General features: G+C 42.2%; 2 protein-coding genes across 2 annotated transcripts in view; one reads left to right on the forward strand and one right to left on the reverse strand.

Moving 5' to 3' along the window:
- The window catches only part of ralgps2 (Ral GEF with PH domain and SH3 binding motif 2), a 49,249-nt gene that overhangs the window by 16,439 nt on the left and 9,163 nt on the right, over positions 1-23,647 (forward strand). The window contains exons 6-8 of the mRNA XM_083888525.1: positions 1,834-1,923; positions 2,024-2,116; positions 3,300-3,426. Coding sequence (XP_083744651.1) covers positions 1,834-1,923; positions 2,024-2,116; positions 3,300-3,426 — 310 coding nt within the window. The remainder of the gene's footprint in view (positions 1-1,833; positions 1,924-2,023; positions 2,117-3,299; positions 3,427-23,647) is intronic.
- angptl1a (angiopoietin-like 1a) lies at positions 5,972-21,930 on the reverse strand. The gene is made up of 6 exons (XM_083888526.1): positions 21,776-21,930; positions 12,417-12,674; positions 11,703-12,323; positions 8,351-8,544; positions 7,093-7,363; positions 5,972-6,978 (listed from the first exon to the last, which is right to left on the reverse strand). Exons 2-6 carry the CDS (start codon positions 12,604-12,606, stop codon positions 6,791-6,793), a joined length of 1,464 nt encoding a protein of 487 aa, XP_083744652.1. The 5' UTR covers positions 12,607-12,674; positions 21,776-21,930; the 3' UTR covers positions 5,972-6,790.

The following is a 23,647-nucleotide window of genomic DNA, read 5'->3' on the forward strand; positions in this document are numbered from 1 at the left end:
TTCTGGCCATGTGCAACACAAGCAGAGGAGCCATGACTATGCCGAAATCAGGCATCAGATTTGCAGGCTTCTGTGTTTTTAATTCTTGCGCCGGTCCGATGTTTACTTGTGTGTAGACCCTCGCTCGATCAGACAGTCGTTTCCTCTTCCTCGCTTCCTCACACAAAGCTTTTCTCTGCTACTTTTTTGCTGGCTCTGCCATGATTGATGATTTTAAAATGATGCTATCACTGCCGTTATCTTATAGCCGCTTCCTGGCTAGGGGGTGTGTGTAGTGCCGTAAAGCAATTTGTGTTTCGCACGAGATCCAAGACCTGATTCTGATGACCCTGGGTCAGCGACCCTGATCTTGCAATGATAGTTTTTCTGCTGACAGACAGCAGGCGGAGTGGAGACAGCCCACAATGACTCTGAAGCTGCTAAATTAGGGTACAAATCCTGCATAGTTCTGCATTAAGTTTGCAGTGTTGGTTTAAATAAATTAACGTATGGATGCTGATTACAGCATACAACACTCAAGATTTCCTGTGAAATTGCAGAGGACATCAGATGTGGAGGCGGTCTCTAAAGTGTCATGAGCCAGACTGCTGTCACGTGTGTTCAAGAATGTGCACCTCATGCGTCCTCGAACCACCTTTAAACATTTTTTTTTATGATTGGATCTTAGGACACATTCAAGATGTATTTGGTGTGCACAGAATTGTACTGAGTGCTGTCTGCATGTCATCACATCGCTTAAGATAGAACCAAAAAAAGCTGGCAGAAGAGTTTCTGTGGACATTTGCTCACATACCCTCTCTGGACTTCAGTGCACGTCTCGCTGATCTGTCCTCACTTGCCAATCACACATATTAAATGAACTGTCACTAACCTGTCAAAGGTTGATATTTATTTAATTTTTTTTACTTTTTGAATTATCAAGCAGCTAATGCCATAATTGGTACTGGATTCTCTGGGAATCACTGAGAACACAATGTGCAGACGGCTAGCAGTGGGCTCTGAGCCCTGTGGCATTGACGCTAACTTCCCTCCCATTACCTCCTCTCTCCTTATTCTCCTCCCTTTTCCCTCCCCTCTTTCCATTCCCTCGCTCCCCAGAGCTTAAACTCTGATTGATGCACTGACTTGTCCGTGCGTGTGTGTGTGTGTAATCAGAACTTTGGCGAAGCAGCGATCTCCCCAGAGTCAAATTTATAACACCGCTGCTGATCGGGGCCAAGTACTCTGAACACACACATGTATACAAAGCTTCCTCCCCTTTTCTCAGTTGACATTTGGGGAGTTATGGTGTGTGTCTGTTGTGTAATCAGTTGGAATTGGTTGAAGTGTCCTGCACGGCTCTTGTTTTTGCTAATTTTATGGAGCGTTCCTGTTTGCAGTCTGCCCAGTGCTCTCTTAGTTTTGCCCCACAGATGTTATGACTGTGTGCAGCCCTTTTCTGTGTCATCAGTTCCTCGTGAAGTCTGTATCTAATAATGAATGTTGTCTTCTTGTTTTTAAAATAAATGGAAGCCAAGTAGCAGTCAGACAAAAGGGGGCGACACCGCTTGTTGCAAAAAGAGCTCCATTTACATGGGAGTCTTCTTGATTTATTATGTCAGTCGACATTTTCCTTGGGAATAAACGTATCAATCACTTGTCAGTTTAAAAAAAAAAAAAGGATGTTCTCATTTAGGGGACGATGAGGATTTAATATCAGTGTGATCGACAGCTGGTATTGTCGAGCAGGTGCCTGGTTGCAGGTGACGTCGGTGAATTTGTGTTTGTGTAAACGATCAGTATATGATTCCTCTGGTGCCATAATCTTTGTTTATGTGTTTTTTTTTTCCCCAGACGAGTTTTTGGGTGGTAAGAGAAATCCTCCATGCACAGACGCTGAAGATCAGAGCGGAGGTGCTGAGTCTGTACATTCGCACTGCCAAGGTACACAAAGTTTTTACGCACAGTGTGACGTGATGTTATTCTGTTCTTACGGAGGCCTGCAGTGTAAACGTGTGTGCTCTATACACCTTTGAACGTACAGAAACTGTGTGACATGAACAACCTCCACGCGGTCATGGCTGTGGTGTCGGCTTTACAAAGCGCTCCTATCTTCAGACTGACCAAAACATGGGCGGTGAGTATATTTACCTTCCTTTGAAAGCCAGTCTGGTTTATTAGCAGAGTGATGTCCATAAACAGGGATGTCAAACACATGTGGAGTCTAATAAAAACTAGAAAATTAATTACATATGCGCAAAAGGAAAAATAAAGAAAAAAACATGTATTTATAACATTCAGAAAACTTAGGTCCACTTCTAAAGATGGAATGTAAAATATTGTCTTTTGTTTCCTAGTGAAATCCCTTAAACCCACATACAGATCTTCTCTGATTGTATGTGACTGAAATGTGAATTGTGTGTTTTTCGTACACATATTTTGTCAGTATTCATTTTAGGAAAGTGTGAGCAACAAAAGCTTCTGCGTCAGTGTTTTTCGTTGAAGACGAGGATCGAATAATGATGCTCTGATGTCATAATGGAAGTTTCTTAGAATTTGCTCCACAAAAAAAACAAAGCCAGATTGTTTTGACCAGTCTGCGAATAGTTTTGTTGGAAAGGACACACACACATTCATCTCTGCAGCTGTCATTAGTATCTCGGGGGTTAGGTACTGAACAGTAGTCGTATCACTTTCTCCATCTTGTTTTTATTGGCGGTTTCGAAAAACAGCTCTTGGGCGAATTTTCTGCTACCCACTGATCTGGAGTGTGTTCTCACTCTCACTTGTCTCTGTTTGGTGACGTGGGCACGTGGTAAACTATTCTGCAATTAAGCATCTGTTGCTAATGCAAGCATGCAAACAGAGTTTGTTTTACATTTACTGTTTATTATGACGAATATCTTCATAAAGGGGATTAAGAAATTCCCTTTTTAGGCTCTGGATCAACAGGTATTCGTTTTGTTGTATGCCAATTTAAACCATGCACCATATACATCTCAAACACTTCATATCTTAAAGTTCTCATCCTTGTGTATATGTACTGAAACTCAACTTGAAAGGTTGTATCGTCAAATCAAATTCATGTTCTTTCTGAACACTATTCCCCTCTGTGTGCTAACTTATTTGCAATGACTAAACAACATAAAATATGTGACCTGTATTAAAATATCACGTAAGACAATTATTAGATTCTACTCATTGAAAACTGAAAACAGCTAAAAAAATTTCACAACACAGAAGAAAGACTTTCAATTCATTATTTATTTGACAAAATCCATTTGTATCCAACTTCTGTTGTTTTCTTCATATTTTCATAGTTACTCAGTCGGAAGGACAAGGCGACGTTTGATCGACTCGACTACTTGATGTCCAAAGAAGACAACTATAAGCGTCTGAGGGACTTCATTAGCAGCCAGAGCATGGTCTCCTGTATTCCATACCTAGGTAACACACTCACACACATTCTCAGACTACTTGAAGGTTTGATCTTTGAACCGTCCACTGATCTTTTTAAGCTGTCTGCGTCCTATCCTTAAGGACAGGTGTCGGGGTTAAGACACAAGCTGCTTCTGCGTGTGCGTCTGGAATAAAACCAGCGTTTGTTTTCCTCCTCGCATAAGTATCTCATGGATTTTGTCAGTGCCAGTCATCATCAGGCAGCAGTCGTGTTTATTGCCTAATGTTCCTCTTGTGTTTCCATTCTGCTCCGTGTCGCCGACAATGTCGCCTTTGTTTTTGCGGTCTTTTGTGAAACATCTCAAATGTTCTTTCACTTGGAACAAACTAAAAAAAAAATAAATAAATAATTATAACTGTTTTTTTTCCTCTCCATATATATTTATCCACCCTTCTCTCTTTGGCTCACGAGAATGACATCACAAAAAAATCCCTTATGGGTTGTGCAGTGAAAACACTCATGCATGGTTTTATTGCCGCACTGTTTGTTCTTTTCTTTTTTTTTTGACTACCATCAGCCTTGTATCATAGCTGCTGCTGCTGTGAGACTCAAACTCAGACGTTCACAAACAAACACAGCGAGCTCCAAAGTCTGTTTGTCGTTATAGAAACTTTTTAACCGCCCATTATCCCCGATGTGCTCTGTCACGGGAGCCTGGTCATAATGATGGACTGCGAGAGCAACGCAAATCTAATGCAGCGTAATGGCACGCGCTTTGCCAGCTTCACTGTGTGTCCTCACTGAGAAGTTAGGCATATCAGTGACGTGTGACGAGTCTTTTTCTATTTCCAAATCTCAGTATACGGCTTTGTGTGAGTTTTCTTGCATTCTCTGCTTGTCAATTATGAGTGTGGATGTGTGATGTGTGACCAGCTGGCTGCTCTCAGAGCTGCAACTGAGCCAAGTTGGCACACAGCGTGGAAATCACCACTCTCTTGTTTTCAGACATTCCCATCTATCATAAATCCACATTCTCCTGAGATCGAGGGAGTCGGAGACAGAAAATTTTGAAAAGTTCCCAACGCACAGGAAAAGGTGTGCTAAATATGGTATATTTTCTGTCTTTGCTCGATTAGTATCGTGGTCTGGGGGATGCATATCTCTGGTGATAAAGAAACTTGGAAATACTCTTGGTTGTGTGACACAGTGATGCATTTGTGTTACAGTGCACGCGTGTGTTTGAACACGCGTGTCCGACCTCTGACCCGTTAATGCGGCTCAGCAGACACAGCCGCCGTCTGTTTGTGCTCCGCCACAGGAGCGGCCTTTATAAATGCACAGAAGAACGTGTTCCTGTTCTGTAGCTAATGCGTGCAAAGGACAAAGAGCCCACAGAAAATGTGTATGGCTCCACCTCTCACTCTTTAAAAATTTCACTTTGTGTAAGTCTTGCCACGTAGCAACGAGCAGAAAAAGCTGTACCTTAGCTGTGACTTGACAAACGGCTGTATTAGTAAAAAGGCACAAGTTCAAAAACACTTGCAGTGTCAGTGCGGGGTGATATAAGATTAACAACGGTTATATTGGCTGAGATTTATTTCACACTTTCTCCTGGAAGGTTTTCATCATGCTGTAATCAGCTCTACACATAATTGCAGCAAATTGTGAAGCGATAAAAGCCGGCGACAGAAACCAAACCCAGCTGGCCAGTTGCATTGGGAACTGGGTGTGACTCCAGTGTTGGATTTCTTTTTTTGTAAGATGAAAGACGGAAATGGGTTTGACACAGTTCCTCCAAACTGATGTGGAAAAGATGGTTCGGGGAGGAGATTTCCAGAAGCACTCGAACCATTTGATGAGCTGTTCAGGACGTCTATTCCCTTATTTGCCTCAGTGAGCAATGTGTCAAGTACAATAACCAGCCTCTTACCTCTCTGTCCCAGTACATCCCCTGTGTTCTCAGCAGCTCTTACTACTACTTTTCTAACATTATCTCTGATATCTCTGCAAAGACCTGAGAGTGTTTCCTGAAATTTTGAGCACAAATGGACTCAAATATGGATTCAGTTTTTTGGGGTGAAACGTCAAGGTCATTATGACCTCGCCCATTTGTATCACAAAAATTCATAAAGCAATTATCTAAAATACTGCCTTTTATTATTCCTTACTCCTATTATCTGGAATTTTCATTAGACCTAAACTCATCTTTTCCAGCATCATTTAATATAACAATTGTCATCCATTTTTTGTTATTGCCTTGATTTATCAAAATCGGCATCTTTGAGTCTGTCCTTTCCTTTTTTACAACCTTTTATTTGCTTTCAGCTACTTCCTTTCAAAAGAAAAATTACATTAAAATGCAGTTTTCCATTGTGGTGACAGTTCATTTTTATTTTTCCATCGACTTCCAGTGCCTTCATGGCTTGGAATTAACATTTGATGCCGGTTCATGTCAGATCAAGACGATTGAGTCATTCTGTATTAATAGAGGCATAGCTGAAATTTAAAGTTTTATATTTAGATTGATTTTATTGTAAGAGACAGGGCTCACACTCTTGCCCAGTGAAGAATTTAAAACTTTAGGGAATTTAATTATTTATTTTGACTTAGAAACTGACAGTGTATGTCATTCTTTCCACACTTGCACTGTTACAGGGCTAGATATAAAATCGCCAGGTCTATGCTTACTATAAATACACTGATAAATTATGAATGGCAGAGGGACATCATTGTGGCTTGAGTAGAATCACACCTCCTTAAATTAACGTTCACAAATAAAGCCACATATATGTACATAACAAAGCCAGCTCATCATATGCACATTGAACAGCACTGTGGAGTGAGTTGATTTTATGTTTGGGGTCAAAGGTTACCACAGAAGTCCAGACAGAACCTAGTAAATGCTAAATTCATTGTGGCCTGTCCAAGTCTCAGTCATGGTAACTGACAACACTTTCTTAAATTGCATTAGTGGCCCCTATTTATGGTTACCACTACCTTCAGAAAGCCACCATTAGCTGCTCAGAAGGAATCTCATCCCTCAAGTAAACGACCGTTTCCCTTTATTACATAATGAGTGAGTAAAATAAAACACTTTAGATTAATACTGAAAGGTTTCAGGGAGTTTGACGGGCCATTACTTCCCAGACTGGCAGGTGAGGAAGAGCAGTTACTTGTAAAGAGTTCAACGGCATCAGTCGTCCATCTCTGTCTCAACTTTGGATCCAGTCGCTGCACGGGCTGTTAGAGTCATTAGTTTTTGGCTATAAACACCCGACCACCATCTCTTCCTCCTCTCTCTTTTACAAGGCACAGATAAACGATGGCAGAGATTCCTGCTTGTGCTTTTACAGAGTCCTTTTGACGGGTAGATAAAAGATGTGGAGGGAGACGGCGTTGCGTTGGGAGGTTTCAGTCGATTGGTCGGATCATGAGGCGCACTGACTTGAGCGAGTAGAATCCACCGCCGTACTCTGCCCAGAAAATTCCATCCTGAAATTTGCTGCGGTAAACTCCCCCACTGTACCAGACGCCATTCAAGTTGGTCTGGCCACAGGCATTGTACCACCAGCCACCTTTATGGAAGTGTGCACAGTTGCCTAGAGAAGAGAGACACAACATCAGAAATCAACAGGTGTGATGGACAAAGAAGAGTTTGTCATAGTACTAAAACTTTTATATATCTGTTTTGAACTCCTCAAGCATCACCCTACCAGAAAATGCGTCCTTGTCGCGATCGAGTGTGGTGAACTGTTTGCCGTTGTGACTGCTGAGGGAGTCCCCAGCGTTGCCTTGGTAGGTACCGAGTCTCAGCCGGTAACCCTCTTTCTCCGACTCCAAATGGAAGCTGCTGTATTCTGCGTACACCTTCTTCCCAGTCCAGTCCTCCATCTCTATCATGAGTTTGTAGTCGCCCTGTTTGCCCAGGTTGTAGATGTTGTCAAGTCCAAGCCAGTGTTCACCGTCCATGTTGCCAAAGCCTCTCTGTTTGGGGAAAAGCACCGCGGCGTGCGCTGTGTTAGTGTTTAGATTTGAGGTCTGTTTTATAGGACGTTTCCTTTTTCAACTGCGTCAGGGAACAACGATGTCCTTCACATACCTACTCTGACAGCTTTGTTTGTTGAGGCTGCTGTAGAAACATGGTGACGGAAGATGGCAGCCGCTGTAAAGCAAAGCTCTTGCCCGAAGTACGTATAAAAGTATTATTCTAAGGCTACAAATGGCCAATGATTTTTATCTTCGAGTTATTATACACTTATACAAACATACACACGAGTAGCGGATTTAATAAACCCTCCTAAATGTCACACACTGGACCTTTAAAATATCTGTCCAAGATAGTTCAAGCCGACGCATTGCAGCATTAAATAGAGTTAGTTTACATTGTGGGTTTACCAACTGTTGAAAGAATGGAGCTTTTTATTCTGTGGTTTGTGAAATCATGTCCACCAATCACAGAGTGAGGTCAGTAAGATTCATTACGGAGTACGGAGTTTAGAGGAGTGTGGCCTCTGCACTCAAATACCATTAAATCCAATCTGCTTCCCATCTAGACAATAATGTGTTAAGGTTATAAACTGTGGTTTCTCACTCAATATGAATTAGTCTGCTGGCCGGGGCAGTGGCCAGAAGTTGGATAGAAATTAAAGTAAATCCAAAACTTGGAAAGGTGGACACATGGAAGAAAAGGAGAGAAAAACACATTTGTCTGTGGTGTCAGGGGCAACGTTTTGTTTCCTTTTCTCTGATTGCGTATATTTTTGTTTAGGTCCCTGGCTGCACTTCCTGGCTGTGGCTTTAAGCAAATCTACCAAGCTGTTTACACTCAAGCAAAGTGCTTATTTAGTGACCTGAAAATGAACTGCTGAGACAAAGGTTTGCTAATAAGAGTGGAGATGAACAGCTGTGAAAACATAGGTTGTCCGAATAAACCCCAGGGTATCCTGAAAACATAATTTTCAACAAACCTACCTTGTAGTTCTCCCAATTCCGAAAGAAGTTGACGGAACCGTCTCTCCTTCTTTGCAACACCGTCCATCCTCCGTTGTCAAGGCCGTGTTCACACCAGGCCTGGATCAGCCGGTCACTGTCGTTCGTCTTTAGCAGGTATATCCCACTGGTGGTGTGTCCTTCCTGACGCACCTGAAAACAGTCCCTGAATGGACCTGCGCTCACAAAGATCAATGTAGAGAAAGCAGAAGCTTCATTATTGCTTTGTTTGTTGGAGTTCCAACACCACTGGTTACAACCAGTGCAGCTTTGAGATTTCTTTTTGATAGTCTTTATTTCAACACTAAGTGAAATTATTTTTAAACACAGTTGGGTCAATTGCAATGTAAAATCACAGACGCGTTCCGCCATTTTGATGAATCTCACAATATATCATTATAAAATAACCACTGTGGTCTTATAGCAATGTCCAGTCCAGGCTTTCTTACATTATTCATAGGGTAGGATTTTAACCTCCTCAGCTAAAATCACACCATCATTAAATAATGTGACTAAAATTGTGATCCATAATGGGAACTCGGCCTTATATCACAAGTATTTTGGATTTGATAGCTCTATGAGCACTTACGGCAAAGTCATTCATGTTGGCATTTGTTTAAAAAAAAACAAAATCACAAATTAACATGTAACTGAAAGGCATCACATAATTGAGATCTAGTTCAAAATACGTTTTAAAAACATTTAGTTGACAGGGACCATGTACAGAACCGGGTCTATACCAGAGTTAGCTTAATAGCTAATTTCAATCTGTGGTCCCTGGGCATACCTCCTACAGATGCAACATGGGTCGTATTTAATTTGGTTATGGCATCAAGTATGATGTGTGTAGATGATGAAGTCGCACTGAATTGTTGGCTAGAATGTAGAGATGGTTATCTACATGAACTATCCACGGTGTATCCCGCCTATTGCCGCTATGTCAGCTGAGATAGGCACAGCACCCCCCGCGACCCTCCGGTGGACGATAAAGCTGTAGATGGATGGATGGATGGTCATCTACACTTCTGACGCTGTCTGATCTTTGCAAGTTGTTTTTGGACGCAAGACGGTCTTGTGCAGTACGATGTTGCACCAAAGAAATCATAAGGGTTGTCTGACATTGGTCATTTCTGGGGGGACAGTTCTCAAAACAAGTCCCCCTTGCAAATAAATAACCATACTTGAGTGTTGCCCTGAAGTGAACAAGATGTTGTATTTTCATTGCATATGCTAAAGTCATTATCGTCACTCTGGAGGCTTCAGACAGCAGACGAGAAAGGGGGGGAAGAAAGTAGAAAAGGAACAGTTGAAGGGGAGATATTGTTGCAACATTCTTTGGAAAAATATTTCCCCCCTTCTTCAAAAATCCTACTGTACTGTGTGAAAATGACTTAAACCGCGTGTAGACTGACCTGAACGGTAATGTGAATATTAACTAAAGAGTTTGTCTTCATATGCAGCCATGTGGTAGCCACTGCTCACAAAGCTGAAGCAGATGAACCTAAATCCAGCTTATTTCCTCCGTTTTCCCCTGTGTGAATTATAAGTATTAAATCAGTATGAAGACAGGCATTGTGTTGGAGCATAAAGGGCCTTAAGGAAACCGTGGAAGATGGTTTTCTCAGCTGTAAATGTGGACCGAGTAACACGGCCAGTCCACATATTTCCCCATTTTCTCTCCGTCAGTATCTCGTCAGTTTCTTTATACGTTGCTTTAAGAGGTTGGGGTTAAAAATAAATTGAGCCCCCAAGCCCCTGGTGGTTTAAATAGGGCCCAATCAGACAAAACTGTGGCCAGGCAGAGTCTGTTTATAGTAGTAAACCTACATGGAAGTGAGCCCATTAGTGTTGTTTGGTGACGCAGCTTGGGCCTTGAAGTTTCGCCAATTTTCGTTCCCGATTTAGATAAACACTAAAATGATAGGGTACATTCATCCATGGATACATTACCATGGCAACCAAATTAGCAATTAAATGAAGTTATTGAACTTTGTCAGATATATGACTGATAAAATACATTTTATAAATACAAGGCTGTGTTATTGAAAATCATTGAAGGTCCAGTGGGTGACATTTAAGAGGGTTTATTGGCAGGAATTGAATATACTATCCATAAAGTGTATAACCACTCTAATATAAACAATGTGTGGTGTGGTTTTCTTGGCCGTTGAATGGGCCTTTTTTATGTACCTCAGGCAATGGCCTTGCTTTTTGTGCCACTGTGTTTCTACAGCAGCCTGAATGGACAAATAAGCACATTTTCACATTTTGTAGCAGGAGACCCTTACGAATGAAGGATTACTGAAGTAGAGCATCCTTTCTAGTCTTTGAATGCCACTTTAGTTCCCTGAGGCACCTGAGAAAGGGCTTCATTTGTTACCAAACGTCACCAACCAACGGTTGCACACTGAACCTTTAACCGGCAGTCACTCTGTCAAAAATGATCCATCCCTGTTCTGCTTTTTGTCTTTGTAATCTCTGCTGTGTTTGTGTTTCCATGGAGGTTTCTTTTTTTTTCTCTTTGCTTCTCTGTTTATCGAGCTAAAATGGGCTTGTTATTGTTGATGCTGGTGCTCGGGCTGAAGATGTTGCAAGAGCGGTGTGTTCTGAGAAGAGAGGCATGAACGATTGACTGCCAGATAACCTCACGACAAAGCCGTTTTCTGACATTTAGGACTGAATTTACACTGCACTACACGGGCAGCAAAATGTCAGATGTTTTCCTTTAAAGTCTGATTGCTTCACTCTCCTGACTCCGCTGTCAGTATTCAAACAGGCCTTCTCTTATTCCCCTCCTTGTCAGAGAGATGTTACAAATTATTTCATCAATTTTACATCCATCTTCTTTAACCCCTGGCAACATTATCTGCCACATTATATTCATCAGTCAAAAATACAGCAGCCCGTTCTGTTTTTTAAGAGCTTTATCGAAGACACATTTGAATCTGGATTGTGTTGGATCTGATTTGATAGTATTGTGAAAGGGTCTGAAACTTGAATGACCAGGTCATCAATGCTTTGTTACAGTGTATTGCCGTTCAACTGAAGCATAATCCACATTCGACTAATTTTGTGCATATTGCGGTGCAGCCATATAGAAGTCATAGGCATTTATGATTGTAGGATGACAAACCGTGCCCCTGCAAAACCAACCGCATGCAAGAAATTATGTTTTGAATTCCACTCCATGGGTAATTGTTTTAGTTGTTGTGTGCACAGCTAATTAGCACAATAATTATTGTAGCCTACAGTTGATTTACATAATTCATGTTTTTGCTTACTTTGTTTTGCTGATCACTTAATGGATGTCTGATTATTTTAAATTGGTACATACCTTCTGAGGTAAGTGTTCCCTGTGGCGGTGGAGGATTGACTCCAAAGGGGCTTTCAGTGGGGGAGTCCATTTGTGATCCTCTGGTAAAGGCACGTTTGTTATAGTCCCTCTGTACCTCGTTGGTGAAACGATTGTTCACTGGTATGTTCTGTGGCACCACCTGTACCAGTGGAGGTACCACGGGCAGCTCACTGCGCCTCAGCGTCCTCAGACAATGTTCCTCCAGTTCAGAGATAAGAATGGATTGGTTGTTGACCACCGCGGCCATCATGCCAAACCGGGCCTCCAGCTCCTTGTACCGGGAAGCCAGTCGCATCATCTCTGAAGTCACGTTGAGGACACGGTTCTCCAGCTGGGCCAGCTCCAGAGAGTTGTCTCTTTTCCTGATGATCTCATGCAGCAGCTGCATATAGAGTTGGGTGACCCTGGAGTTCATGTTCCTGCTCTCTTTCCGCAGCAGCTTCATCTCATTCACCAAGTTACCATCCACGTCCACCACCAGCTGCAGTGTCTCAATCTCACGCCGTTGTTTGCTTAGCACGTCCCGCACATCTGCGATGTCCATACGGGTCACTCTGTCCTTGTCTGGTTCTGGGCCTGTGGTGCTCGCGCAGATTGGACCTGTTGACAGATATAAGAGATTGTACTGGGGAAGAAGAAAGTCTAACAAAGATAGTAGTGTAGTTAATGACTCGTATATATATATATATATACCTGTGATTCTCTGCTCGGGCACGAGGAAGGTGTAGGAGCACTTTTTGTCATCTGTATCCTGAGGAGCTCTTTTACTTCTGTGTAGAAAGGACTCTTTGGTCCTCCGGGGTTCCCTGGAACTCCTGCAGTAAGTTTCCTCCCAGAGGGAGAGGCAGAACACAATACACAGGCTCCACATCGGCCCCTGCATTGCTGCTGGCTGGTTAGATGAATAGATGGACAGCTACTTGTGGTCCCTTTAAGTTCCTCCAGGCCGTCCTGCAGGAATGTAAGACGCTGGGGGTTAAGAGTCGGAAACAGCAACTTCTTTGTCTACAGGGGCCAACAAAGACGATGTAAATGGCAGGCTTGTTGACTCAAGAGCAGACAGAAATTTAAATGGGGAAAAAAAATATTTAGCAATTGTCACATATGATCAGTTATTGTTTAGAAAATGTTTTTCCTCTATGAGCAGTTAAAAGTGTTGTTAGGTCATTGTTCCGCATAATGTTTGTGTGGAAAAACTGATGGAGAGAAGACATTTTCTGAACGCCCAGAAGCACCAGGTCTGCTTTCCATCTCAGTGAGTTCCCCTGCTGACTGACACCCCCTTTTTTTCTGAGGCTGTGTTGATTTCCTCACCATTAAGAGGTCTGATACGTGGCAGCTGGCCATGCTTCTTCTTTATGTGTGCCTCATTTTTACCTCTTGTCTTGCAGTTTATTCGTCTTTCTGTGGAAAACCTTAGACAAACTCTTTTTAGGAATTTCATGACTTTTGCTGAATGTTACTCACTTTGACCTAGTTCTACTTTAGGTTTCTGGGTCACGCTGTTCCCTCAACTGTCACTGCTAACCCCTGAAGCTGGTTCCTTTTAATGACCCAGTACGTGATTTGGAGCACTTTTATGACCGATTGGTCTTAGATAAAAGCTCAGGGTTGCGTTCATTACGTTCACTCGTATCAATATTGGTTGAGTGACGAGAATGTTCATACTATTTTACATGAAGGAACCTGAAATGTGAAACCTCAGTCTCCCTTTCTATAGGGTTCATACAGTTGCTTGAAATCCTTTTAATGTTGTGTTTTTGAGGTTTGAAAGGTGCTCGAATTTTGTGATCAAGTGCTCGAAAATGCTTGAAATTGTAGCTGTAGTTGGCTTCCTTTCTTCCTACTCGGAGACCAGCTGTGGTTGTCCCTCGCAGTAGGGTTAGCTGTATACATACTTGCACAGTGCCCTCCTTCCCCTCAGTAAACCATATGGACCCATACATGCTCACCATACATCCACTAGTACTATTGAATAGGACACAAACAGTGTGTGCAGAGATGTCTTCAGCATCATCGACTGTAATTCCAGGGAAGACTCTCCGCACTAAATCTTAATGCACATTGAGTCAAGTTCTGTTTCTCATCAGGGCACGAGCACAAAAACCACACACACACATACAGATATACGCAGTTTAACAGCCTGGCCCGGGCCCTGCACGATAGCCAAGACGGTCTTTGCCTCCAAATCCACTCCATCACTCCTCAGCGAGTCTGAACTCGGTGCCACATCACTAGGCTCTATACCTCCACCCTGAAACTCAGGCGTTCTGTGTCTCTCACATGACGACATTGTGGTTATTTCAGGAATTCTGACAATTCTGTCAATTCTGGAGAAGAGACAGGGTTTGTGCAACCAGTCCTGCAGATCTGTAGTGTGTCGGTGCGTCTGTTTGTACGATTGAATACTTTGTGTGCATGACTATCCTGCGACGTGATTTATTTTCATGGTTGTGTGTTTTTCCAGCAGCCGGTGTATGTGTGTGTGTGTGTGTGTGTGACAGCGTCACCAGGTATTATATACTTATTGACCTCAGTGAGAATCTCTAATGACTTTAACAGTCTCATCGGCAGTATCACTTCTCAAGTCTATCTTCTCGTCCAAACTGTTACTGGCTCTTTCTGTGAGCTTCAGAAAAAACGACTCTCTATACTCTGCATGGTTTACAGTTGAGGGGTATGCGACGGACAGGGGGAACTTTACAGCTCATCCATCAGCTCTCACCTCCTTATTTTCCCACCTCTTCCTCGTTTTCATCATCTCTTTCACTCTCTCTCTTTCCTGTTTTGTGGAGCACGATTCTCCCCTAGGTGGTGGTTCCGAGTACAAGGGGCCTAGTCTATTTCATACAAGCACACACATATCAAAGACATCCAAGTGAGTGGGGAGAGGTCACTTGTGTATTTTGAAGGCACACAATTTATAGTGTTTCCTCAGAAGAAGCCAGACGGCTCCTCAAACCTAAACTAAACACACCCCAAGAGCTTGGGGGGGGAGTCAGACAGCTCTTGAGATTAAAAGATAAAGTTCTCACCTGTGTGGTAAAACTCCTGTGCCATCAGTCAATATTATTTTTGTTGTATAGTTTTCTTTATCCTGAGATGTGGAGCTGCCCCACCTTTAGTAAATATGAAAGTAAAACTGCTAGAAAGTGGGTCATGGTCCTTTTTTCTTCTTGGCCTGTCGTGATGCTTAAGATAAAGTTCTACCCATGAAATTCCTATCCCTTTATTGACAGATATAGCTGCCACACTCTGTGTGAACCCCACCATTTTTCTTCCTCTTTGCTCTCCTTCCCCCTTAAATTAAAGCTAAATCCTGTTTAGATGTGGATGTTATAGTGTTCAATTATATATATTATATTATTAAAGTGATCAATATAAGACTGATTTATGATGCATTTTATTTCTTGTTAGCTCAGGTCTTGCAACAAACTGTTATTGTACGTTATTAGATTCATGTGAAACCATTGAAACTCTATGGAATAATAATGACTCTGACTTTCTGTTTTGGCAACAGTGGGAGCTTCATAAGTCTTTGTAATAACACTGTTGAGCCATCTTGATAGTTGTTAATAGTCAGGAGATATATGCTGGTGGACTTTTTTAATTCCTCACTCTGTTTTTATGTATTGGAGCTATGGTATGTTTTATTTTCCTGGCTGTTATTGGAACAGTTCAGAGACAGACGGTTATTTATGAGTAGCTTTTTTCCCCTTTCAAACGCACTCATATGTCCAACTGGGAACTATTTTTATTTGAGCAAAACACAATCATATTACTGTTTTTAAAAATGACTGTCATATTCTGAAGACAAACGTTCAAATGTGTCGTGTGCGTATGCTACTCTGAAGCCTCTCTGGATTGTTTATGGTTTTCTAAATTCGTCATCACAGCTAAAGGTTGTTCTGCTCGAGTTGAACTGCTCTGTCAGTTTGTATTGAAAGCAGCTTTTTGACTTGGACCGGAGAGATCATTTTTGAGCTTTTGCTTCAGATTCATTGAATACTGATGAAAGACTTGCTGATAGACCTCTGGAATGACCTTATATGCACATTCATGCACACAGTTATTTATCTCTACACACATTTGCACAGAATTCCTATACACAGATGCACAACATGCAAGGTGGTGCCAAATATCCCCTCTGACAAAGCCCAGAGCTGCCTTTCATTTTCTGCGTTTGGGCCAATTGTGTACATGAGTAGTATGTGATTAGCTTTATGGTATATTAGCAGACAGAAATAATGATGTTTTGTCTGTTGTAAGAGAGGAAATGACGAGAGAGCTCATTAAGCGAGAGTGTAGCACTGCTTTCTTTTCTGCTAGACTGGAAACATTTGTTTTGCCTTGTTGAATAAACAGCATCATTTATGTAGTCATTGAATGTTTTTTTTTTTAACCCAGAAAGACAGCCGTGTGTCATTAGCATAGCTTTCGGTTACACAGAATGTACTGGGAAGTACTAAAATTATTAAATGAAAAAAAATCAGTTCCATGGAACGTTGGCTCCCTGTGAGTGGATGATATAAGGTGTGCCGTTGTCATATTTAGACTCTGTTTTTTTTGGCCAAAATGAGCTCACTTTGCTGTTCAAGATAAACGTTCATATGCTGAGTAATATTATGTCCACTCCTCATGTCATAGTGTACCTTTTTAATGCAAATATTCGGCCATTGCCTCTTTTTTATCGTATTCCGTAAAGCTTCACTGCCATCTCACTATTTGGCTTTGCTAGTGTAGGTGTCGTGCTTCCCCCTCCACTCTGTCAACCATGACACAAAAAACATCACGCTGGTTTGAATGTAATGGACATTCACTCAGTCATAGGATTCCTCCATATGATGCTCGTTCTTCATTCTGTAAACAGTGTTTGGTCACAGAACCGACATCTTTATTGTTGTCTGTATTATCAGCAATGTTAGTTGATAATATCTTCTGCTTTTTCCATTTCCCTGCTGCCGGAGCAGTGTATTTTTGTTCTGCTTTTCCACCCTACGCCACTCACCCTGTCCTAATCTCTCATTGGCTCTGATCCCACAGCGCGATAATAAGCGACTGTTGAAGCTGTGCCAGTCGGGAGCTTTTAGTCTACTACTGAAAAATTGGGTTTGATAAAATCACGTAGTGTTCATGTTGAACGTCAAGTTTTAAGAAAGTACGTTTGATGGTAATGTTCTGTCACTGAGTCTGGCATCGCACTGCACAGCTCAGTAACTACGTTAAATCCAGACTGAAGTTGTTGATTTACCAGTGATGTTTGTTGTCTGCACCATGATGGGTTGCAGGTCAACAAGTGGGAGAAAAGACTTGGAACAAATGTATTTATATTTTCATTGCCAATGGGTTTCCCAGCCTCAAATTCTCCCTGTATCTAGTCCTCAAACTCTTCCACATTAAGGCCAAGTTTCTCAAAACACACAACACACAATCAGGAGCGAGAGAAATGAAAACAAAATGGAATGTGTGAAGCAGAAAGTTTGGATTCAGTGCTTTACATGAAAATACGGACCTTAGCCAGCTGTTATTACACAGCCAGAGGCTTGACGTCCCCCCCCCCCAGTGTTTTTATCCATACACGATGTCACCGGCAGCCACTGTTTCTGCCAACATAGCTACGCTACATGACCGCTCATACGTCCTGTCCCTTCAAACGCACAAATTGACTCATTGTTGCATGCTCGCTGAAATAACTGTTTACACAGCCACAAATGGGAAATTGAAAAAAAAACACATCAACCCAGCACTGGATTAAGGATAGACGTATAATCACAGTGAAGATGTGAGGTAATGGATGAGGACTGAGTGGTGGGGGAAGTCATTTAATTACTGACAGTTCGATTAATGACAATAAACAGCAGCGTACACAGTCGCTGCCAAAAAAACTCATCAATAAAAACTAAGAAGAGTAAATAAGAATGGTAACTAACTTGCACGACATTTTTAATGGGCCTGTTTTAGATTTTCCTTCTTTAACAACGCTGGAAGTATTTAAAAAGGGAAATCAAATTAGGGTCTTAAGAGCTAGAATAGCTGTTTCATTTATAGGCTGAGCCAGTAATAAAACGAAGGATGAAGTATAAAGGCAAAGATGCTGCGATAAAGTGCTTCAGTTTAAGGATACATTAGTGGTTAGAAGACAGCCAAACCCCCGCCTCAAAAGAAAAAAAAAAACTTCCAGAAGCTCAGGTCCTGTCTTCCTGCTCTCTTGCTACTGAGCGCTCTGCCGTCATGATGCTATATTACTGAGGAGGGATCCCCTCACCACCCAAACCCCCATGAGGCCCCGCGGGCCCCAAACTGTTTTTCCTTCTTCTGTAGTGAAACTCTAAACTGTGGGCTGATGTTGGGGGTCAGAGTTCTCTATGTGGGGATTAGAGTGCAGCACCACCCTTCCTCTGCAATCAATCGGTCTTTGTGGAAAATGCCCCCCCCCCCCCCATCCCCTCCTCATCCTCTATTGGCACAACACTCAAACACAAAAACACAAGTAGTCTTTTCTTTTGTTGGATTTTATCTGTCATACTTAGCAAAGACAAGGACTCTTTGCCGTTCCCCGTCCCTCACCCATCGACACTCATCCTCTTACCTCCCACATCACAAAAAAACACACACACTCACACACACAACCATGCACACATCGTGATATATGCCACGACATCATCATAAATCTTACTGAACAAAAGTAATTTATCACCCTGGCAGCGTGATATTTAAAAGGTTACCTCACTCATTCAGGTGGCTTTAACTAGAGAAGTGGCACTTGGCTTTGAATGAACACACGCTGTTGTGAAGGTTTCGAGCATTAGAGAAGTGCTGGAGGAGTTTCAGGGGAGTGAGGAGAGCTGGGCGGGGTGAGGGGGGGCTTCATTAAAACATTCTTATGGATTTTTTTTGTTTGGCTGGACGGTTTGCATAATCAGACGTGAACAATGAGCACTCGAGTTGCGCTTTTTGGGTTTTTATTTCACTGTTGGGTCACACCTGAGCTTAAGCTCTTGCCACTGACGGCACATGCTTTCTATTAGTTAAATCAACACGCACATCGCCTGCTGGCTTTACTTGGTTACATGCCTCTCCTTCTCTTGTCTGTTTATCCTGACCTCCTGCCTGACCTCGTCCTCTATGGTGACCTGTCCATTCAGCTGTGTCCAAGCTCTCATTGGGGGGACTCCAAATGAGTTTCATGGTGCAGTTAGAGACATTTCTTTCAAATTTGACTCCATATTTGACTCCCCTTTCTCCCGCAGTTGTTTTATTTTTATTTTTTATGGTAATCTCCAAATGCAAACATCTAAACCTGTGATTCATAGATCCCCTGTCAAACCTGGTGTTAGCAGGTCTGAACATATCTGTCCTGTATATGTCCTCAGTTCCAATCCCAGAAACCACTGAATCTGGTGGTTTGGCTCATCGAGTAATCGGTTTGAAGCTTTTTTCATGATTAAAACAGCATTTCTGTGTGTTTTAGCTTCTTAAATGTAATTATTTTTCTTGTTTCTTTGCCCCACGTAACAAAGAAATCATTAAAACTGAATCATTTTGGTTTGTGGACAAAACAATACATTTGAGAACATCATCATGTCCATAACACATTTTATGGACCAAACGATTACTCAATTAACCGTGAAAATAATCCACAGATTAATCGTTATTGTTGCACTAATTCCAGTCGCCAGCAGCAGGATGTTAACACTTTCCAATGCACGATGTTTCTTTTTCTAATGGTTAAAATGTATTTCATGTGACACCAACACGAGCCGTGCTTTGATTCACTAAGACAGATGCCCTGTAACACACCCCAAACATGCTGACAGTGCACACATCTGCTCAGCCAGACTCCTTAAAAACACCAGTCATGATGTCACGGTGTATTTAAATAAAAGCTGGGTGACGTGTCTCAGATGTATTTTAATGCCAGGTGTGAAAAGTCGTACTGAGTGCTATCCACCATGATGTATGGGTAAGTTTTAAGCAGTCGTGTGTCCAGGCTAGTTTGTAGTAGTGGCAGAGTTTTTGGACAAGACAGGGTCTGCATCCTGTGTGCCTGGCAGTTATCTGTGTCTGTTTCTGTATGTGGGTCTGTTCTGTACTGATAAGATCACTCAGGCTGCCCCATTAGTTACACATCTGTGTCTGTGAGGGGTGCACACACACACAGCCTCAGGTTAAAGAGTTGGCTGCATGCCCATCACCTTTTAAAAAACCCCACAGCTGGCTGTTTCTGGCAAAGTGAGCTATCAATCCCCTGCTGGGTTACAGCAGAGTCTGTATCAGGGTGGCTGGAGAAGGGCAGCAGTTGACCAGCTCTGACGGAGCTACCATGCACACTACCTGAAGGCAATTTATTGGTCCAGTGAGTTTAAAAAGGTTTGAATAGTAGAGACGTTCGAACAGATTTGCTGCTGTGATTAGCAGTCCAGGGTGAGGATTAAGAGAGTGTTGGGTTTACGTGCTCCCAGGTTTCAGGTGAACCTGAGGACCAGGCACTGGTGCTCAGTAAAGAATGTTATGGAAATGTGTCAGCGCAGCTGCTCCTGCTCTCAGTTTATCTTCTGAACTGTCTCTCTTTATTTTGCAGACTGCTTTATTGTAGGTATTGATATTTTTGAGTTATTACTTCATGGGAAAAACTAGCAAGCTCACAAAACGTTTTTTTCCACCATATTTTCTTCTCCTTTTGATATGGCTGTTTGAAGGTGCGTGTCTGTGTGTGCGTCTTTCATGGCTGTCCGCAGCCTTCACAGATGTGGCTTTGTGGCAGAAACGGAACATTTTCCACAGATCCCACCAACAGATCAGGGCATAAGTGAAAACATTTGAAGGTAATTGTGAGATGTTGATATGTAAGTATACCAGATTGTTGCCATTAGTGTTCAAAGCATCCGCTATCATGGCAAGGTTCTGACTCAAGTGTTTTCTGACAATGGGATGAATTTGATGAAAGATGTGGTCCGACTTATATTACATTACATCATCACCCTTTTTTTTTCTCCTACAGAAATAGTCTATATATCGGGATTCCACGACCAATACAGTTATTTGACCACTCTTTTAATAATATGATATTGATGTTGCCCTGATTTCTGCTGAAGTTACCTGTGTTTCATCCCTGCACTCTGACTTAGCAGCAAGGCTCAGATGGTGGAAAAAATAAACAAGTCTGGCTCCGCAGCTCAAATCTCTCCATCTGATCAGATAATCAGCCTCCCTCAAGTGTTCAGGTGGAATGTTTCTGTTTCTTTTTCTTCACCTTCTCCCTCTCTTCAGGTCGAAAATAGTGAACAATTAAAAACTAAAAAGTGTTCTTTTAGGAAACATCTCATTACCAATGTTGGGCAAGTTACCCAGGAAGTTTAATACATTACTTATTACTTTAAAATGTAATAATATCATTTATTACTTCAACTTACTTTTGTAAATACAATCAAATAGTGATGAGCAACATGTTTCTTTTGGAACTGGATCCACTTTGTTGAAACAAAAGACAGCAGTCAAACTGCAGGACTGCCAACATGGCAGCCTCTCCCAACTTTGACTTTCTTTCTGCGTATATTCCTTCTGCTGTGACCTGCCATGACCTGCTTCATGTTATCATAGGATGGAGGACCAAAAATAAACTGCGATGAAGTAACTCGGTAGCCCAGCGTTACACTTCTCTCACTACACACTATAATGGTATGATATTATATAACTGAGTAACACGTAACACTGCTTGATAAATAACCTGTGACAGTTATGGTGCCACAATCTGGCAAAGACAAATCCACCTCTGAAAAGCCGTTCTTTAAAAATTCAGCCCCCAGAAACAGATGGCATTCTCCTCACCCTATGCACCCCTGACATGGTCTCTCATACTGTGCATGGACGTATTAATGCATCTCCTGAGCGCAAGATTGTCTGTCTGCAGCTGGAGCCTCCAGTCACGAAATGTCCTAACCTCTTCAACCTCTCTGCTCCGAGTTCCTCACAACGACTCACTCGCACACACTCTCACACACAGACTTTTAAATCAAACTTTAAAACTAAATGAACTCGGATAAGAGACGTACCTTGTTGTTACCAGTGGTGGGAGGTGTATTTCCTGCAGTTATAGTTTCACCTGTTTATTATATTGTGTCTTCACCGAGCTGCAGTGCTGAGGACTCATCTCTCTCTCTGTCTGTGTGTCCTTTGTCCCGGTCCTCTGAGGTGCTCCTCTGCAGCTGAATATTAAAGTATAGTCTTTTTTTTCATCAGGGTCCTTCTTCCCAAAGATGTCCTTCTCTGTGGACTCAGCTGTCCCAGGGCTTGGACTGGGGCATGGTTCAAAAGCCGGCCACTTCAACAGACTGAGCTCTAATTACTGATGCTTTGAGTTTTCCACAAAGGATGGGGGAGACCAGAGGAGAGGAGGGGAGGAGGAAGGAGGAAGAGAGGGGAGGGGAAGGGAAGGGAAGGGGGATGAGGGTGTGGGAGTTGGAGATTGCCTTTTTTTTCCCTTTGATTTTTTTTTTTTTTTTTTTTGGAGTGGCCCAGCCTACCTCTGATGTCACAGGAAAAGGAATAAAAAGACAGAAAAAACAGGGCAGCCTCATGACATTTCCCATCCTCAACAGTGTGTCTCATAAAGAAGTGGTTGAGCAGGGTTTGTAGCACTCGCTCGCGCTTTCTCTGACCCCCTTTCCTCCTCAATTACAACTTCCGATTCTGCTCCTTTTTCACTTTTCCTGTGGCGGTTGGTGAGAGCTGATTGTAATGCTGTTCAGGTTTCTCAACAGCTTCCTCTTTGAGTTTCAGCCGCGGAGTAAAATAGAGAGAAATGGAATGCGCTCCAGGTGTAGTTTGAGCTTACTTACTTAGAGAATGAGAAAATGTACAGATGATGTGTTTTTCCAGCTGTAATATTTGAAATATCTCCGAAAGTGGAGCAACAGATGGAGGAGAATGTTTTCTTTCCTGCTTTGAGAACAGATCCCACACCTTGATCCTTTTTTTAATAGAGGGTTTGTCGCACATCGACAGGTGTGAAGTGTCCAAAGCGCGGGGTCTGTGTGAGGGTGTTAAAGGCAGTATGGATTTGTGCTGTTATCCCTGACATGCTTTCAGAAGAGCAGCTATAGCAGTTAAGCCTTTAGAATCTCTCTCTTCCTCCATCACAGCTGAACCTTTTAACACTTGTAAAGCATTCTCCGCCTCCCCTCCGCATCTGATTCTAATCAGATGGTGTTTATTTATTAGTTTGAATGTGCGTGAGTGAGTGATCGGTATCCTGAACACAGGAAGGCTTCACCCTTTTATTCTTTGACCCAAAAGCTTTGTTGTCGTTTCATATTTGTGCATGTGCGTTTTAACTGCACACGTGTGTTGTGTATGTGCGCACATCTGCAGATTTCCTTCAAGGAAGCAGAGGTGTCTGTTATTCAACGGTGTGATAAGGTTTCCTACATCTGCGCTTTGTCTTGAAAGATTAGGAAAGATGGAGGAAAGAAAGGAGCAGCGGCGTCGCTTCACCTCTGAGGCTTGTTAATCTCTCTTGGTTTGAAGCTGCTTCTGAGTTTGTGTCTCAGTGTTAATATTTATGTAATGAGAGAATAAGAATTTCGGGCTCTGCTCCACATCTGCCACAATGAGGTTGGGGGAGATTTGGAAAGAATACGCTGAAGAGAAAATTAGTCATCCACTTAAAGCACTTATCAAATCAGTTGGGAGCACATCAGGACAAAACATTGGTGTTGGACACTCAAAAATCAGAAGGTTGTTTTTTTTCTCTTTGCGTTTTTATTAAACATGCAGTTGCCAGCTGGTCTTCACAGCTGCATGAGACTTAAGAAAGCTTCGTTTTATTATGATGTCCAGCTATGTTTGTATCCACATGTTTGCTTTTTAATGAGCTCGGCTCTCTTTTGTCTTTAGGCAGGAAAATCCTCATGTTTCCCACTGGT

This window comes from Microchirus variegatus, assembly GCF_963457635.1.
Source record: "Microchirus variegatus genome assembly, chromosome: 4".
Taxonomy (NCBI): domain Eukaryota; kingdom Metazoa; phylum Chordata; class Actinopteri; order Pleuronectiformes; family Soleidae; genus Microchirus; species Microchirus variegatus.